The sequence below is a fragment of the Cheilinus undulatus genome, linkage group 19 (assembly GCF_018320785.1).
Source record: "Cheilinus undulatus linkage group 19, ASM1832078v1, whole genome shotgun sequence".
Taxonomy (NCBI): Eukaryota; Metazoa; Chordata; class Actinopteri; order Labriformes; family Labridae; genus Cheilinus; species Cheilinus undulatus.
Genome location: NC_054883.1, coordinates 40506731 through 40526303, shown reverse-complemented (window position 1 = coordinate 40526303; position 19573 = coordinate 40506731). Strand labels below are relative to the sequence as shown.

Below are 19573 nucleotides of genomic sequence, written 5' to 3'. Positions count from 1 at the left end.
GCAGTCGAATGACAAAGAAACTCAATTTGTTAAAGTTCAAACGGTGTCGATACGACAAAGAATGAAGGAGGAGATAGCTGGCGTGGACGAAGAATAATAAAACAAATTGGCTGATGCAATAATCAATAGTGTGGATGCTCAGCATCCCCACCAATTACCTCCACCAAGGAGGTTATGTGGTCGGGAGGGTTTGTTAGTTTGTTAGCAACATAACTCAAAAAGTTGTGGACGGATGCGAGATAAAATCCCGGGATTCTTTGCTATTGGGAGATAGGGGTAATGGCGGAAGTCTGCACTCTCAGAATGCTTTTCTAGTTGCATATGAAATCACAATCACAGTAAGGGGTAAAAAAAAAAAAAAAAAAAAATCCCAATTGGATTATTTTCCCAAACCTTTCAGCCCTAACCCCCATGGAAGTTCATGGATCGCATCTTTTTGATGATTTTGTTTTTCCTGTGCATGTAGAGGTAGTGCCCAACCACAGTTAAAGATTAGACCTGTCTCTTTTTATGAATCTTTTCTGTTGAAAAATTAAAAACTTGGCGTGACATCCCCGCTGCTGTAGTTTTAGTCTCTGAAATAACAACAAAGACAAAGTCGCTCACTATTCTGTTGGTCTTTTTAGGTTTTTTGGTAATAAAGAGGCATCAGTATTGTTTTGTTTTTTTATGAACAGGAGCTTTATGTCCTAATGATCAGACCTTTGCTTATCCTGCAGAACATCAGTATGCCGACATAGCTGTGAGCCTGGAGTAAGCATTAAGACTACAGCACTCGTGTTCCCAAGGACAGCTTCATAGAGCTGCTAGCACGACTGTTGACTGAAAACTCAAAAGGGGCTTTATGACAAGACAATAAAGCACTGGAGACAGGAAACAGCTCCCGCTCATCTTTCAGGTCGCACTATTGACCTTCAGCAACTTCAGCATGATGGCAGGCCTCAGTTACAGCTGTGATTCCAGGGAACCAAACATCCAAAACATCCGTCATCCTGGATAAATTATTCATAACGGACCTGCCATGCTGACAGCAGGACTGATGTATTTGTTTTCCTTGTCCCATCGCTTCCCTCAGCCTGCCTCCCAACATTTTAGAGAGTGTCTTATATTTAGTGCACAACAGGGACAACAGGGTGACAACTGCTCTCCTGCTGCTCCCGGTCAAACAGAACTTTAAACAAATCCAGACTTTGTGATACCACATACTGATCTGTTACAGTCAGGGAGGCGTCTGTTTACTTCAGCGGCACGGCTGTGAATCCTAAACTTCTGTAGTTAGATGACAATGCCTCTCTGCCTGCTTAATCTTTATTTAATGAAAGTGCTCTCATACGATGTTCAATATCAGACACTTCAGGGGGATCGGATGTAGCAGAGGTGTCAAACTTAAGGCCCGGGGGCCAAATCCGGCCCATGGTATAGTTATACCCGGCCCGCAAGATCATATCACATTTTAACTCTAACTGGCCCACCAGTATGAGGTCTGCAGATTTCCTCCAGTATAAAAATGTAAACTAAACCTTGATGGTTAAAAATATCCTTAAGTCATCAAATTTGGAGTCAAGAGTCAACAATTAGATAAAATTAATGTGTTTTCATTTCTAATTTTCAATTTAGCATCTTACAATTACAATAAACTCAGGATTTAGAATTTTTATTTCATATTTTTTCCTTTACAATGCATAATTTTGGCCTTTTATCTCATGTTGTGACCTTTTAAGTCATGATTTATACTTTTCCCCTCATATTTTGGACTTTTAAACTCACAATTTTTAATTTCATCTCATATTTTACATTTTAATTTCACAATTAACAACTTCACCCTGTATTTTGAGCTTCGAAACTCATGTTATTGAATTTAACCTCAAATTTTAGCTTTAAAACTCTTGATTTTGAATTTTATCTCATATTTTGAGCTTTGAAACTCCTGATTTTGAATGTAATTTCACATATTGAGCTTTAACACTCATGATTTTGAATTTTATTTCATATTTTAAGCTTTAAAACTCATGATTTTGAATTTAATTTCACATTTTGAGCTTTAAAACTCATGATTTTGAATTTATCTCATATTTTGGCCTTTTAAACTCACAACTTTGAATTTCATATTCTCATATTTCAACTTTTAAATTCACAACTGTGAATTTTGTCTCATATTTTGATCTTTTACATTCATTATTTTGACTTTCAGTCTCATATTTCTGCCTTTTAAATTATTTTCTGTTCTATTTTTCTTTCAATTTTGTGTTCTGACCTTTAGAACTAATAAGTTTGCCATTTTACCTCAGATTCTGAGCCTTTAAACTTATTATTTGACTTTTTTAAATCTGAAAATCCTTTATCATCAGAGCTAAGTTGTTTTTATTTCCCATAATTCATTACTGGTGAAAATAAGGTTGACAGTTTTTGGTTGAATGTTGACCCTGTTCAGCCCTCAGGTTAGGCCTAAATCCAGATACTGGTCCCTGCTGGGATTGAGTTTGATGCCCCTGAGATGCAGCGTTTTAACTTCCTGTCACTTCTCAGGCAAGATCAGATAGCAAAAGCAGACTTACGTATTTCAACACACATAAAACTTACGCAAGACCTGGTGATGATGATCATCATCGTCATGTCTGTACAAGCCACAGAAAAAAACTCTGGCTGCTTCTGTTTTTATTCTGACAGAAATATCAGACCATGTGGAACTAAACCCACATGTTACTTTACTGTTATAACTCAGAGTTGGAAAATGTCACAGCAAAACAGTTTAGAATAGGAGTCGTAGAAATGTTTGTGGTCTTTAAATGTTCCTCTAAGACTAAACTGAGCTGCATACCACTGTGTGTGCATTTAAGGTTGCAAGCAAGAAGGCATTATGTAATGTTGTTGCAACATGCAGCGTTTACCACTGATTGAATAATCAGTCTTGCAGCAAGGTAGGGAGGTATGCAATACAACGTTAGGTTGTTTTACAAGAAGCCGAGTGAAGATCTGGAGACAACACCCTCAAAGCTGAGCTGCTGGACTGATTTGGAGTATACTTCTGTGATAGTGAAGTAGCTTTAAAACAGCTAAAGTGTGCAGGAAATCAAACAGGACTGATTGGGAGAAGGAACAATGATATGGTTTCTCTTTTTCTCACTCAGGCCAAAACAACACATTAGTTTTCCTGGTTTCAAATTTTAAAAAGAAGCCCTTTCAAAATAAAAGTCAAGTTCTTTCTTATTAAGGAATGTGGATGGTCACATGAAAAAGAAATGAACGATTCAGCGAGACACACCAGCGCTCATCAAGCTCATCTCCTCTCAGGGTTATTAGCTCAAACTCGCCTCATGGGAATATTTGAACATCTCCAGATAAGGTTTGACTTGTAAAATTAAACAAATACGGGATCACTATGGCAATAATATTCATTTTTCTGGCACAGATTATGAATTTCATTTATTGCAGTCATTCTTCACCAAAGTCATCCACCAAGTAATCAATCAGTCAATCTTGTAACTGCCAAAAAACAACCAATGTCATGTGCCCTCTTGGGAGCCAAAACGTGTCTTAAGTGCCTTTGGAGCCAAAACACGTGCTAAAGCGCCCTCTTGGGAGCCAAAACACACGTTAAAGTGCCCTTGAGAGCCAAAACGTGTGCTAAAGTGCCCTCTTGGTTGGCAAAACACACTAAACTGCCTCCTTGGCTGGTTAAAACATGATAAACTGCACACTTATGTGGCAAAAAGGTGTGTTTAAGTACCCTCCTCATTGGCAAAACACACTAAACTGCTCTCTTGGGTGAAGAAAACACATTAAACTCCAGAAGACCGTTAGGACCAAGAAATACTATGAAACACTACTGTTGCATTGACTTTTATGTTTGGCCCTTTTTGATCTATATTGAGCCAGAACTATATCTCACAGAACCAGTTTGGATTATCTGGTGCTAATGTGGTGTTAAAATGCACTAGAATACAGGAAATGGCATCTACTTCATTGAAAATGTTCTGGGGGAAGACCCCTAAAAATAACAAATAAAGAGAAGAGACGCATGCAGAAAAAGATAGGAGTGGGATGCAGAAAGATGAAACTGCCATGCTGGAATAAAGAGAAGACAGAGATGCAGAAAAAGGTTGTGAATGCAGGAAATGGAGATGGAGGAAGAAAAATAGAAAAGGGAGATGCAAAAAGAACACGGAAATGCAAAAAAAAACAAGAGTGAGACGCAGAAAAAGACGAGAGGTAAGTGACGAACACGTGGGGGAAATGCAGGAACTAAAGGGAAGAGGAAGATGCAGAAAGAGAGTAGAGAGAAAGGCAACACAATAACTAAAAACTAGTTGATCCACACTGTCATTAAGGTTCTACCTAGTTATAATGTGTTTCATATGAAGACATTTGAAGGCGCTTTTAGGGCGTTGGATTTTGCTTTTATTGTCCTCAGACTTTTTCCCTGAAGACTTTCTTGGAAAATCAAAATCTATTTGATGCTATTTTATTCACACTTGGCCTCATATTTCTATTTTTAATAGACTTTTAATAACTTGAGGTATTTTTAGTCATAACACAGAGTCATTAAATGTTATTTAATGCACACCTAATGACTGTATATTAAGAGTACAAGGCCGTAGGTCAGGGGTGTCAAACTCAATCACTGCAGGGGCTGGATTCTGAATTTGGGTCTAACCTGAGGGCTGTACAGGGTCAAGATTTAACCACTGACTGTCAACCTAAATGATTTTGAGATTAGAAGGTCAACATGATAAGTTAAAAACTCAAAACCTGAGATAAAAAGTCAAACTTACAAGTTTTAAAGGTAAAAACATGACATTTAAAGTCAAAATAATGTTTTTAAAAGAAAAAGTATGAGATAGAATTCTGAAACCATGATTTTTAAGTCTAAATATGATATGAAAGTCAAAATCATGAGTTTTTAAGGTAAAAAATGAGCTAAAAGTTAAAGTTAGGAGTTGAAATGTTAGCAAAACTGAGATAAACACCAAAATCATGATATCTAACAATCAAAATGTGAGATAAATGTCGAAATCATGAGTTTAAAATATCAAAATATGAGATTAAATTTAAAATTCATGAGTTTTAAAAGTCAAAATGTGAGATAAAATTCAAAATCATACGTTTTAAGGGTAAAAAACCAAGATAAAAGTCAAAGTTAGTAGTTGAAAAAGCTAAAACCACGAGATGAAAGTCAAAATCATGACTTATAAGGTTGAAATAGGATTTAAAATGTAAATTATGAATCTAAAAGGTCAAAATATGAGATAAAAAGTCAAAGTTATGAGATGTAAAGGTTAAAATATGAAATAAAAAGTCAAACCCATAACCTGTAGTCAATTTGATGACTCAGCAAGGATGTTATAAATCATCCAGGTTAAGTTTACATTTTTATACTGGAGGAAATCTGCAGACCTCATACTGGTGGGCCAGTTCTAATAAAAATATCATATGATCTGGTGGGCCAGGTATAACTGCACCAGGGCCTTGAGTTTGACACCTCTGTTGTAGACTATTGCCCACCTTTGCCTGGTAAAACTGCATCAATACTGTGATACATTTCATCCTAATGAGGTTGCTACTCCATCCAAACGTCCTGATTTAACGTCCTCAATCAAACAAAACATTGTGATTATCAGCTGCAAGAATCCAGATATGAAAAAGCTCTGTGAACGAATAATTCACAGTGACAGCAGATAGTAGGAAAACGCAGAGACAGACTGCTATGTTTGACTTTTTCAATGCATCTCTGAGCAGGCGCGGTGAGAAGGGGCATGTAAATACACAGAATCGACTCTGACTCACCAGGGGACCTTAGAAACGATTTCTACCAGTAGAATACAATAAAAGGACGCAGGGGAGAAGCTCTATAGCTGTGAAACTGTCAGGAAATATTAAACTGACTGTAGCTTTGTTTGTCATGTCTAATCTTGTGTTTAAAGTCAGCCAGAAGCTGAAACATCTGCTGGCATATGAAAGACTCAACCTCAACAAAAACTGATTTATGAGAGAAAGGTTCATGAGCTGACGTGTTAGGAGCTGTCTTCTTTTCTGCACTTTCTGCATGAAAAAAGCAGCCATGCAATCTGCTGCATGTTACATCTATGACACAGTAGTCCAAACAGCAGGGTGTGTCTGTAAGTGACATCTCCACATTGTTCAGTAAAGTCCAAGCAGACTGGGATTAGTCTGAAATTTTCCACCTCTTTATCCGTCTGTAGATTCTCGATGCATTAGCTGTACAGTAAGTGTATCATCATGTTGTTGCAAGTCTTCCTGAGCACAGGATGTTTCTTTTTCATGTCACTATGAAGAAACACGAGGGTGGGGCTAGTACTTTTCCCACTCTGTCATGCCAGCTTTTTAAGGTTGCCTCATCCCTCCAATGAGGCGACTTGTAGAGACGGTGCACCAGCAGCAAGGAGCTACTTCTGACAGCTTCATCTGGAACCCTAAAGGTAAAGTTTGCTCTTATTTTTAAACCTCATTTTTTAAAAACTATTCAAACTTCATGAGGAGCGAATGTTGCTTTAACCCTCTGGTATCACTCTCTTTTATTTTGTGATTATTTGTCTGTGTTGCTGCAAATGGCATGATTTTTAGTAGGAAGGTTGATCAATTTTGAATTTAACTTTCATTTTTGAAGGACCTAGGGTTTAATCTGCATAAATCTACTATCCTAATGAGCCGTTTGTTGACAAAAAAGTTCTAAAAATAATTTGGGAGATATTAACCCTTTACTGCCAGTTTGACTGCAAGAAGTCAGTGCTGTTTCATGGGGGGAAAAAAACATGTATGCTGATGTATGGCATCCAGGCCATGCATCACCAAGTGCAATGCAAAGCATCGGATGCAGTGGTGTAGAGCAGTGGTTTTCAAACTTTAAACAGATCTTAAACTTTAAACAGGGCTTTTTAAACAAAGCCACACCTAAGGTTAAACCAAAATATCAAGGAAAAACCATATTCATGTCAACACAAAATAGACAGTCAAGATGGCGCATGAGGGGGGACAAAAGGGAGAGGTTTCTGGGGCCCAGCCAACAGGGGGTGGCAAAAGGTGGTAGCAAGACAAAATAAAAATCAATAAAAATCAAACAATTGGCATAAGGGGCCAAAATATGGGTTAGAAGTGGCAAAAACATGTTGAAAGTGTCAAAAAGGTGGCAACAATGGGTTATAAGTGGCAAAAAAGGGTTAAATGTTGTATAAAGGTGGTAAAAATGGGTTAAAAGAGATTTTAAAAAATAGGCAAACTTGGTCACAAAGTGGCCAAAGAAAGGCAAAGTGAGTGAAAATTGGCAAGACGTTGGCAAAAATGGGTTGACAGTGTCAAAAAGGTGGCAAAATAGGTTACAAGTAGCAGAAGAGTGGCAAAAAAAATGGTTAAAGTTGCTAAAAGGTGGTAAAAAGGGGTTAAAAGAAATGAACAAAATGGCACAAAATCTCCAAATAATAGCAAAAGTAGGCAAAAACCAGCAAAAAAGTAGCAAAACTGGGTTAAATGTGGCAAAAAGTTCCAAAAAAGTTGAAAAAATGGGTCCAAACTATTCTTAAAAAGTTGCACTATTGCAAAAGAGCAGCAAAAATGGTTTAAGTTGTCAAATAAGTGGTAAAAGGGTAGAAAAATTGGTTAACTTGATTAAAAGTAGCATGAATTAATAATTTCAACACCAATTTCAACTCAATAATAGCTTGCCAAATGAGGTAACTGTTAGCCAGGATGCTAGCACCAATGCTACTGATCATCCCACACACTGATGTCAATAATAAATCACAGCTGGGGAGGACCCATTCACTGTTTTTTTCAGCGGCCCAGTCAGATCCCCAAGGCACACCATTTGAGAACCACTGCTATGGAGCACACCGCCACTGGACTCTAGAGCAGTGGAGACACGTTCAATCGCACTTCTCCATCTGGCAATCTGATGGACCAGTCTGGGTTTGGTGGTTGCCAGGAGAACGGTACTTGTCTGACTGCATTGTGCCAAGTGTAAAGTTTGGTGGAGGGGGGATTATGGTGTGGGCTTGTTTTTCAGGAGCTGGGCTTGGCCCCTTAGTTCCAGTCAAAGGAACTCTGAATGCTTCAGCATACCAAGAGATTTTGGACAATTCCATGCTCCCAGCTTTGTGGGAACAGTTTGGGGATGGCCCCTTCCTGTTCCAACATGACTGTGCACCAGTGCACAAAGCAAGGTCCATAAAGACATGGAGGAGAGAGTTTGGTGTGGATCGACTTGACTGGCCTGCACAGAGTCCTGACCTCAACCCCATAGAACACCTTTGGGATGAATTAGAGCGGAGACTGAGAGCCAGGCCTTCTGGTCCAACATCAGTGTGTGACCTCACAAATGAGCTTCTGGAAGAATGGTCAAAAAGTCCCATTAACACACTCCTGAACCTTGTGGAAAGCCTTCCCAGAAGAGTTGAAGCTGTTCTAGCTGCAAAGGGTGGACCGACGTCATATTAAACCCTGTAGATTAAGAATGGGATGTCACTTAAATTTATATGTGAGTCAAGGCAGATGAGCAAATACTTTTGGCACTATAGTGTATATCACAGCATGTCAACAGTAGCTCACTCAGACAGGCAGCAATGGCCTCCACAGTAAAAGTTTCACGACAATCCTCTGCAAGGATCTGATCCCAGTCTGGTCCTAAGTCTGGGTGTGTCTTTGGAGTGTTATATGAAGCTGCAGTGACCTCTGTAGTCCATCAGTGTTCTTCAACAGAGCAACTGCAGAAGCGTGAAAAAGTCAAAAGTCTGGTTGGTATCGTTAACACCTTAACAAGTTTGACATCTGCTGGAATGAAAGTGTTAATGCAGAACACAGTGTGATGTTAAAGACAGTTTCTCTGTCTACAAATAAACACGCTTCTAATAATCTTCACCCTGAATGGAGTTTTCCACAGTGTATATTTTAAGAGGGGCTGAAGCCAATCACAACTCTTGTTGGGTGAGAGGCGGGGCACAGCATAGACTGGTCTTCACTTTCATATGGATTTGAACCAGAACCTTCTTGCTGAGAGGCGACAATGATGACCACTGCACTGTGCAGCCTGTTATAAGATGAAAATGATATAATATAAACCAGGGGTGTCAAACTCAATCACAGCAGGGGCTGGATTCTGAATTTGGGTCTAACCTGAGGGCCTAACAGGGTCAAAATTTAACCATTGACTGTCAACCTAAATGACTTTGAGATTAGGTCAACATGATAAGTTAAAAACTCAAAATCTGAGGTCAAAACTCAAATTTAGGGGTTTTAAAGGTACAAAACATGACATTTAAGTCAAAATAATGTTTTTAAAAGGCAAAGTATGAGATAGACTTCTAAAAACATGTTTTTTACATCAAAATACGATATAGAAGTCAAAATCATGAATTTTAAAGGTTAAAAATGAGCAAAAAGTTAAAGTTAGGAATTGAAATTGTCATCAAAACTGAGATAAACATCAAAATCATATTTAATAATCAAAACAATCAAAATATCAGATAAAACTGAAAGTTAGGAGTTCAAATGTTAACAAAACTGAGAAAAAAAAATCAAAATCATGATATTTAAAAATCAAAATGTGAGATAAATATCAAAAATGTGAGTTTAAAATGTCAAAATATGAGATTCAATTTCAAATGCATGAGTTTTATAAGTCAAAATATGAAATAAAATTCAAAACCATAAGTTTTAAAGGTAAAAAACAAGGTAACAGTCAAAAATAGGAGTTGTTGAAGGTCAAACCATGAGATGAAAGTCAAAATCGTGACTTTAAAAGGACAAAATTGGATTTAAAATGTAAAATTGTGAATCTAAAAGGTAAAAATATGAAATAAAAAGTCAAAACAATAACATTTAGTCATAACTGTCAGATGTGAAATCGAAAATATAAAGAAAACACAAATTTCTCCTATGTTTCTTACTTTTTATCAAATTATTTTCACTGCAAACTTTTTCTAATTCTTATGACTCAGCAAGGATGTTATAAATCATCCAGGTTAAGTTTACATTTTTATACTGGAGGGAATCTGCAGACCTCATACTGGTGGGCCAGTTCGAATAAAAAATATCATATGATCTTTTGGGCCGGGTATAACTGCACCACGGGTGTTCTAAACCTAGAGCAATAATGAAAAACCAAAGATTTAAATTATAGAATTTATATCAAGACTCAGATCTCCAGCAAGGAAGAATAAATATAATTATATATTTATGCATATATTATATAACTTCTATGAGACATTTCAAAAATGTGATCTGCATATTAAACTGCCAAATATAAAATCCAAACTAAGGCTGCAAGCAGCACTGAAGGGCCCTCGCACCCCAGTGCATCCTGAGGTGTGTGGCAAACACCGAAGTAAAGCTACCGCTGGGTGTTAGTAAACTGTGCAGCATGCTTCCACACAGCAGAGAGAGCAGATAAAATAATAATGAGCATGTTTATATATGAGGTAGTACAGGCTTTCAACACTAGGTGACAGTATGATGCTAATATGTAGGTGTGACCCAGGCAGGACTGATTTTTTTTTTTAATCATATAAAATACATGTGAAATATGAATGAAATCAGATATGGCATATGAGAATTGTGTGAACTTCCTGTCAATTTGGCGAGATATCCAAATGCTCACATCACCATTGACACATCTTTTAATGAAACATGTGTTGAGGACAAAAAATTGAGGCTGTTCTCTTAAAATCAGAGCTTGGTGTGTTCAGTACATGAAGCAAAATAATAAAAAAAAAAATAGCCCATTTGTGTCACTTCCTGCCACCAATAGAGGCCACTATGATGAGATGTTTGCCTGTGGGTGTGTTCAGTGTGATACGATTGTGTTGCCTGAGAACATTTGAGAACACAGAATGATGTACATAAGGGTTAGAACAGGTTTAAGCCAGTTGGCACTGTCAAAAATGTCTTATTTTGAAATAAAGATGAACCTGGTGGACTTCCTGTGGAGATTTAGGCATGGGTCCAAGACGCTTTTTTGTAGGTCTGATGATGACCCATATGCAGAACAAAGATCATAAGCCAAAGCTGAATGGTGTGTGGGGGCTAAATGTTATTTCAGGTCCAGATCAAAAAAGGAAATGTTCAGAAGGGGGCGCTGTGGCAAAGTAATGATTTTGATGCATGGATGTATGGGGGACCAACGTGTGATCATGTCTGTGAAGTCTGGTGATGACTGACATAAGCATTATAAAGCTGTATGGCATTATTGGTGAATTTTACTACAAAAAAACGAACTAAAAGTAGTGCTAGTCTTGGCCCCTATTGTGGCCCTGCCCTATGGCAAAAACCTTTTGATAACTTTAGATCCCTTGGTTGTCATGTTTTAGCAAACCTGGAGTCAATCCAACAAAATTCTTCAGACAAGTTTGTCAAAATGTGCAACCAGTCCATGGGTGAGAAATGCAAAAATTGAACTTTGAATTGTACATTTTAGAGGATGGCCCCAAGAAACTTTTATTTATCTAGAACAAACATATGAATGCCAGTTTCCATGCATCTTGCTCTTACCCAGTCCCCTATCTCACATTTGGGTCAACCTTGCAATGATTTTGCATGATTTCACCAAAATACAACAATTTCCACTGGGGGACAATTCTGGGAAGGTTTGGTGAGTTTGGGCAGATGTTTAAGCCCCGACATGAGCAGCTTGTTTGCAGGAATGTTATCAGCTCTGGCCCTGATAAGATTAATATGAAAACTACACAAATGCACAGGATTGGAAACCATGCCAATACTCTGACTGCACTCTCTCAAGGACAGGCATCAGCTAAATGAAGGACAAAGACAATGAACACTATAAATAAAACAAAAGATGTATGTAAAGATGTATCTAAAAGCACAAATGATCAACAGTATGAAAAGTAGATCTCTAAACTTCACTAAAGATGCAGCGAATTACCTTTGCATGTTTTATCTTGTCTGCTGTTAGTGGAGAACTCTAGCTTCATGTACTGCTCCACCTTTAAAGATAAACATACGCCCATGCTGATGGATATTTCTTAGTCATGACTGAATTTGACTCGTCTCAAACTTGTAGTTATAATAAAGAGTACTGCAGGGCAGACGGCTGTGGAAATGTTTCATCACTCGCTGTTTTGTAAAGGAAGTGTGCCAAGCAGGTCTGGTGTTGTTTAACAGGGACGGCGTGTTAGCTCATACATTCCTCTGTTGTGAAACAGCTCTATACGGTTTAAACCAGGGGTGTCAAACTCAATCACAGCAAGGGCCGGATTCTGGATTCAAGTCTAACCTGAGGGCCTAACAGGGTCAAGATTTAACCAATGACTGTCAATCTGAGATAAAAAGTCAAACTTACAAGTTTTAAAGGTAAAAACATGACATTTAAAGTCAAAATAATGTTTTTAAAAGGCAAAGTATGGGATAGAATTCTGAAACCATGATTTTTAAGTCAAAATATGATATAAAAGTAGAAATCATGAGTTTTAAAGAACAAAAAATGAGCTAAAAGTCAAAGTTAGGAGTTGAAATGGTCAGCAAAACTGTGAGAAAAATCAAGTTCATGATATGTAACAATCAAAATATGTGATAAATATCAAAATTGTGAAATTAAAATATCAAAATATGAGATTAAATTTCAAATTCATGAGTGTTCAAAGTCAAAATATGAAACAGTGTTAAAAATCATAAGTTTTAAAGGTAAAACAACAAGATAAAAGTCAAAATTAGGAGTTTTTAAAGGTCAAAACATGCGATAAAATTTAAAATCATGAGTTTCAAAGGTTAAAAAAAATGAGCTAAAAGTCACTTTAGGAGTTGGAATGGTCAGCAAAACTGAGATAAAATTCAAAATCATTGTATCTAACAACAAAATGTGAGATATCAAAATCGTTAAATTAAAATGTCAAAATAGGAGATTAAATTTCAAATTCATGAGTTTTCAAAGTCAAAATATGAAACAATGTTAAAAATTATGAGTTTTAAAGGTAAAAATACGAGAAAAAAGTCAGTTAAGAGTTGAAAAAGGTCAAACTAGGATTTAATATAAAATTATGAATCTGAAAGGTACAAATATGAGATAAAAAGTCTAATTTATAAGAGGTAAAGTTTAAAATATGAAATAAAAAGTCAAAACCATAACTTTTAGTCATAATTCTGAGATGCAAAATTGAAAATGTAAAGAAAACACAAATTTTTCTTACAATCCTGACTTTTTATCAAATTATTTTTGTGACCCAGCAAGGATGTTATAAATCATCCAGGTTAAGTTTACATTTTTATACTGGAGGGAATCTGCAGACCTCATACTGGTGGGCCAGTTCTAATAAAAATGTCATATAATATGGTGGGCCGAATATAACTGTACCACAGGCCAGATTTGGCCCCCAGGCCTTGAGTTTGACACCCCTGAATAAAATGAATATTAATTGCATGTTATTGTATCCTAATGAAAGGGAAAAGCTTTGCTAGAGATTTCTGTGCCGTTAACAGCCTGTTTTATTTTGCTGTTCCTTCTCAGTAACCCCCCTATAGACAGAATGGAAGACCCATGGCAAAGTGCGTACGACATTGCTGTTAAAGTGGCAAGAGAAGCTGGAGCGGTACGTAGACCTACTCCACAAATCATCCTATTTCATCCCTAATGCAACATGAGGTTAAATCTGAAAAAAAATGTCTTTTTTAGGTGATTAGGAAAGCTGGAGAGAGCGAGATAAGAGTCTGCACGAAGAGCACAACTGTAGACCTCGTCACTCAGACTGACGAGAGGGTGGAGAAAATCATCATCGGGGCTCTTAAAAAGGAGTTTGGAGAAGGCACGCACAAGTAAGACATGCTCACAACTGTATGAATGCTTGGTGTTAACACTGTTTGAATTAGAACAAATCACGTCACCATAATCCGGATGTTAATCTGTGATCTGTGCTGCAGATTCATTGGAGAGGAGTCGGTCGCAAAGGGGCAGCCATGCATCTTAACGGATGCGCCAACGTGGATCATCGACCCCGTGGACGGCACCACAAACTTCGTGCATGGGTAACACACAGTTGCTTTTTTAAATTAACTTTATTTTGGTCCTTTCAGAATGTTAAAATGTGAAAATGTTCATGCAACCAGTACAATACCAACGATGCTCTCCAATCTGATGTACATGAAACTCTTTATTCACAGATTCCCCTTTGTGGCTGTGTCCATTGCGTTTGCTGTCAATAAGGAGGTATGTGATGAAGAGTTTCACTTTAAGTTAGAGAAGTTCATCCAAACTTTGTACACAAAAGCTGACGAAGAGTCTGTTTCAGTTGGAGTTTGGCGTGATCTACAGCTGCTTGGAAGACAAAATGTACAAAGCGAGGAGGGGACAGGGAGCTTACTGTGACGATGAAAAAATCACCGTGTCAGATGTAGCAGGTAACACTTTATTCACTCCAGTACATGTCAGTATTCTCAATAATCTTCAGATGATTTCACATATTCAATTTAAACTGAAACAAGGACATTAACTGATGTGTTTTGCTTGTCAAATTATACAAGATTGGACAGATATGAAGTCAGAACTTCACACAAAAGTCACATATTTCTCTCAGAAATTACTGGTAATGTGTTCACATATGCCAGGGGTGTCAAACTCACTCAAAGGAGGGGCCGGATTCTTGATTTAGGTCTGACCTAGACCCTAACAGGGTCAACATTTAATCATAAACTGTCTACCTCATTTTCACCAGTGATAAAATTGGGGGAAAAAAATACTAATAGTAAATCATTTTGAAATGTGAAACAGTCAAAACAATGATTTTAAAGCTGAAGAAAATTATTTTAAAAAGTGAGATAAAAAGTCAAAACAAAACATAAAAATGGAAAAAATGTGTTTAAAAGGCAAAAGTCAAATTCATGAGTTTGGAAAGTCAAAATGTGAGATAAAATTCGAAATCATGACTTTTAAAAGTCAAAATATGAGTTGAAATTTTAAATTGTGAAGCTAACAGGTAAAAATACAGGATAACAGCTAAATCTAGGGGTTTAAATGGTCGAAATATGAGGAAAATATGAAATAATGTGTTAAAAAGGTCAAAATATGACTTACAATTTGAAACTGTGAATCTGAAGAAGGGCTGGGCAATTAATCGCAAATTAGATCAAATCGCAATATGGCCTGCTACAATTCTAAAATCGCAGCAGGTGCAATATTTCTTGGACCTGAAATTTGTGTCAAATACCAGTTTAGACATGTTTTTGCAGCAGCGATGCTATGCATTATATACCATGCAGTCATTGTTGTGCCATATTTTAAGGAAAGTGTGCAAAAACATCCTATTTTCTTCATTTTTGTATGTTTTTCTTATTAAATATGAGAGTTGCATAAAAAATTACCATTTTCTTTGATACAACAGTTCATATGAAATTTGCAAAATGAGTAAGAAAAAATCATCAAAATTAGATATTTTTTAAAAAATGTTCTTCCCTACTTTAATATTGTGTCAGTTATAGTATAGAATGAATTATTGCTTGTTTTTGTTGTGAAATGCACAAGACGAGGAACTTAAGAAAAAATCACATATTAAAGGTACAATGTGTAGAATTTGGCTGCATTTCGCCAAACAGAAACGGTGTACATGGGATATAATGTTTATATATCTATGTGAAGTATGTTAAAAGAAGTGCACAATCATCCCCTTTAAACTTTCGTTTTCTTTTTACAAAATTAGAAAAAAGCTTTATAAATTTACATTACCGCGGGTCGCCCCCACGGAGGCTGCCATATTGAACCGCCATGTTGTCTACGGCAACGTTTTGGGGACAGAAAGAGCGAAACGCGATTTTTAAATACGAACCTGCCCGCCGGTCCTGAAAGCTACCTGGAAGGCAGGTGGAGAAGAAGACTGACCTATAATCTATAAAAATAATGGTTACAAAAAGGAATGAATAAACCCTCACCTCGTCACTGCTGTAAATGATGTCTGGCTCACGATCCTTTTTGGTCTTCACAGGCTCTCGTCGCCTAGTGATGTGACGTTTTGGTAACATATCGGCTCATTCTGAAATCTGAAAGCTAGATGTCGCTAAAATGCCAAATTCTACACATTGTCCCTTTAAAATTGCAATATTTGGTAAAAAAAAAATCGCAATTAGATTATTTTCGTAAATCATTCAGCCCTGACCTGAAGGTGAACATATTATATAAAAAGTAAAAAAATATGAATTTAAAGGTCGGAGTACGTAATAAAAAGTCAAAATCATAAATGTGAGTCATAATTTTGAGATGCAAAATTGAAAATTTGAAATGAAAACACAAATTTTCTTTTCCAACATTCCTGTTTTTTTATCTTTTGATTTTCAGTGTTCACTCTTTCAGATTTTGGTGACTTCAACAAGGATATTTTAAATCATCAAGGTTAATTTTACATTTTTATACTGGAGGAAATCTGCAGACCTCATACTGGAGGGTCACTTATAATGGAAATATGCTATCATCTTGCTTTGTTACTGTACCACGGGCCAGATTTGGCCCCGGGCCTTGAGTTTGACACCCCTGAAATTTAATATTTTGGTCTAACAAGGTTAAAAAAAGACTTTTGACCTGTTCTGTGTAAGTTCCTTTACAGCCTTTTAATACTTTCGATGTTAACATGCCATCTTTGCAGAAATCAAAAAGTCCATCATCATCTCTGAACATGGAACCGACAGGAGCCCAGAGAAAGTAAAAAAGATCTTCTCCACCATGCAGAGGATCCTCTGCATCCCAGTGCATGGGTAAGTGTCTTTAAGAAGTATTCACCCCCTTGGATGTTTGACCCTTTTATTGGTTTTATAAATAAATCATCAGCATAACTTGGCTGTTTTGATTTAAAAAATAATACAAAATACTTCTTTAGTATCAGTGAAAGCAGATTTTTACAAAGTAATTCCAATAAAAAAAAAATATGTAATGTTAAATAAAAAAAGACTTAAAATAAATTTTGGGGAGGTCAAAATAAAGTCCCCAATCTGGCCTGAACTAACCATAATAAAACTTTTAATGCCATGGAAATAGACCCTTGTTGTTGTGTTTTATGTGAAGATCTATCCTACTTTCATTCATCTCCTAATCCTTAAAGGCTCCGTGGGTCAGGAACTGCTGCCACTAACATGTGTTTGGTGGCGTGTGGGGCGGTGGAGGCCTTCTTTGAGATTGGGATCCACTGCTGGGACATCGCTGCAGGAGCAGTTATAGTGAAAGAAGCTGGAGGAGTACTCCTGGATGTTGATGGTGGGTATGATTTCAGACTCTCATCAAAGAAAAGGCACGAATGAAAGGGATGCAATCATAAATCACAACACTTTTTCTAAGTGAAACTGCTCTTAATTAAGGCTGTATTTGATAATTTAGGCGGACCGTTTGACTTGATGTCTCGGAGGATGGTTTCAGCGAACAACGAGACGATCGCTAAGAGGATCATCAAGGAAATTGAAGTGTTCGATGCAGAGAGGGACGACGCCGTGGTTCAGAAGTCAAATTAAAAAGTGAGGACGAGCGGAAAACTCCACTATGTTGTTGTGTGTTAATAATAAAGTTTATGTGCTACAATCGCCTCTTTATTTTTATTCCTGGTGTGTTTTACTGACTGGACCTAGTTAGACCCCCATTCATAATTTAACTGATCCTTAGGTCTGATTACTGTTCATTTATTTTATTTAGGCGTATCAGTGGAAATCTACAGAAGCTCCAAACAGATTTACATTCATAGCTTTTATCTGCATTTTTACCTTTGAAACCAATAAATTCCTAAATGTTAGGAAATTTAGAAACCCCTTGGGTTTTTTTTTTCTTCTCTTGCTTTACAGGGGCTATTTTGATTTAAAAATACCATATGTTTATATAATACTTATACAAGTCCTAATTCTAAAAAGTTAGGACATTGTGTAAAATGTGAATAAACTGGCGATAATCTTTTGAACCTTTATGCAGCACAAAGACAAGGTACTTAATGTTCAAACTGATAAACTTTATTCATTATCTACTGGAAATATGCACATGCATATTTCCAGTAGATAATGGAACATGATTGCAACATGTTCCAGAAAAGTTGGGACAGGAGCATTTATCTTTATATAGCATTTATTTGACATAGACACACAGTAACATTAGCTGGGTTTCATTACACTTGAAATGTGCAAAATCGAAATAGCGCCAAAAAAAAAAAAAAAAACTGGTAATGGTAACACCTGAATTTTGAAAAAACCCTAAAATATTGCTAAAAAGTTCTTTATGCTTTCATGAGGAGGTTTTTCAGGCGTTTCAATATAGAAATATAACGCAAAAGTGCAATGGAAACCCTTTTTCTGCATTTACAAGTCACGGGACATGACTTACGGTGTCACATGACCAGTCACTCCGAGACAACATGGCAAGGTACGTGTAGACAGAAGAAGAGAAGAGACTTATCTTAACAACATACTTCTACCCTTATATGTGGCTTTTGCCATACATACGGACTTTACCTCTGAACTATCATCCGTTGCCTTCGTCTTTGGTTCAAAATTATCAAGGCAACCGTAGATGTAACCAAAACCGTACCACTTGAGCGTCAAGCTTCCCTGCAGCGGATTCACGCGAGATGAGATTTTATGAGATTTGCAAGGCCTATGCCCAAAACTCCCTTAAATAGAAACGCATTAAAAGAGCAATTGTACTTAATCGAAATTTAAGAAATAACGCTTTTATTTTGAGAAAAACTGTAATGGAAACCCAGCTAATGATGCTGTGATATCTAATCACACACAAGTGCTAATTTTCAACACCTGTCCATGGGAGGCTTTTAAAGATTAGAGTTGTAAAAAAGGGAAAAATTTGAAAATAACAGAGCTACCTGAAACACAGTACATTAGCAAATATATCAGTGTTAAAATATCCAAGACAGATAAAATACACGTCCAGTAAAAGCAAAGCTGTATCAGAGATGGTTCCTTCAGATAAAAATGTATACAAGCATGTGTTTTACATGTGGGAACAGTATTGTTGCTCCTTCAGCCGTAATTTAATACTGTTGTTAAACCTTTAAAGTTATGTCGCATTTTCAGCTCGGTGGGTAGATTTTCCAGAGTTTTGCTCCTGTGACAGAGAAGGCTGGTTGTCCAAAGGATGTTTTGCGCATGATTACCTCCATGTTTTATCACCTAACCTTACAACAGTCAGGGGACTGGCATTAACTCTTTGGGTGCCAGAGTTTTTTCAAGAAAATATTCAATTTTGATATCAAGATTTCAAAAGGCTGTAGCTTGAGAGTGGTTAGAGATAAAGGCATACTGTAAATGAGAAAAATCCCCAGTATGACTCAAAATTTGTGATGGGGTAAATTCACTCATCTAATTTGCATGTTCTAACATCACCAGGCGGCGTCCACTGCTGTTGGAAGTGCGTTTTCTCCCACGGCTTCTAACATGGCTGGCCCTACCTTTGTCACTATTCGCGGTGTTTTGACCAACCCCGGTTATATACTGCTTGTGGACTATCATGGCGCATGGACACGCTGTTGGTGCTCACAGACTCACCGTCAGTCTCACCCATGGTTTCGCCGGACGACTGAAGGTCATGTCAGAGGTTGAATATTCCTCTATTCTTCCCAGCATTGTGAGTATTCTCGCTACAATTCGC

General features: G+C 37.1%; 1 protein-coding gene across 1 annotated transcript; it reads left to right on the top strand.

Annotated features, from left to right (window-relative positions):
* The first annotated feature begins 6288 nt into the window (after positions 1 to 6288).
* Positions 6289 to 17500, top strand: LOC121527011 (inositol monophosphatase 1-like). Its single transcript, XM_041813651.1, has 9 exons — positions 6289 to 6437; positions 13466 to 13547; positions 13631 to 13770; positions 13876 to 13980; positions 14116 to 14161; positions 14244 to 14352; positions 16584 to 16692; positions 17037 to 17188; positions 17309 to 17500. The coding sequence occupies exons 2-9, from the start codon at positions 13485 to 13487 to the stop codon at positions 17437 to 17439; spliced, it is 855 nt and encodes a 284-aa protein (XP_041669585.1). The 5' UTR covers positions 6289 to 6437; positions 13466 to 13484; the 3' UTR covers positions 17440 to 17500.
* The last annotated feature ends 2073 nt before the right edge of the window (positions 17501 to 19573 follow it).

Excerpts from the sequence above, each read along its gene's own strand:
- LOC121527011 (XM_041813651.1), top strand. The coding sequence starts at position 13,485 with ATGGAAGACCCATGGCAAAGTGCGTACGACATTGCTGTTAAAGTGGCA. Across the intron at positions 13,548-13,630 it reads TGGCAAGAGAAGCTGGAGCG|GTGATTAGGAAAGCTGGAGA; the intron begins GTACGTAGACCT and ends TGTCTTTTTTAG. Across the intron at positions 17,189-17,308 it reads AGTACTCCTGGATGTTGATG|GCGGACCGTTTGACTTGATG; the intron begins GTGGGTATGATT and ends TTGATAATTTAG.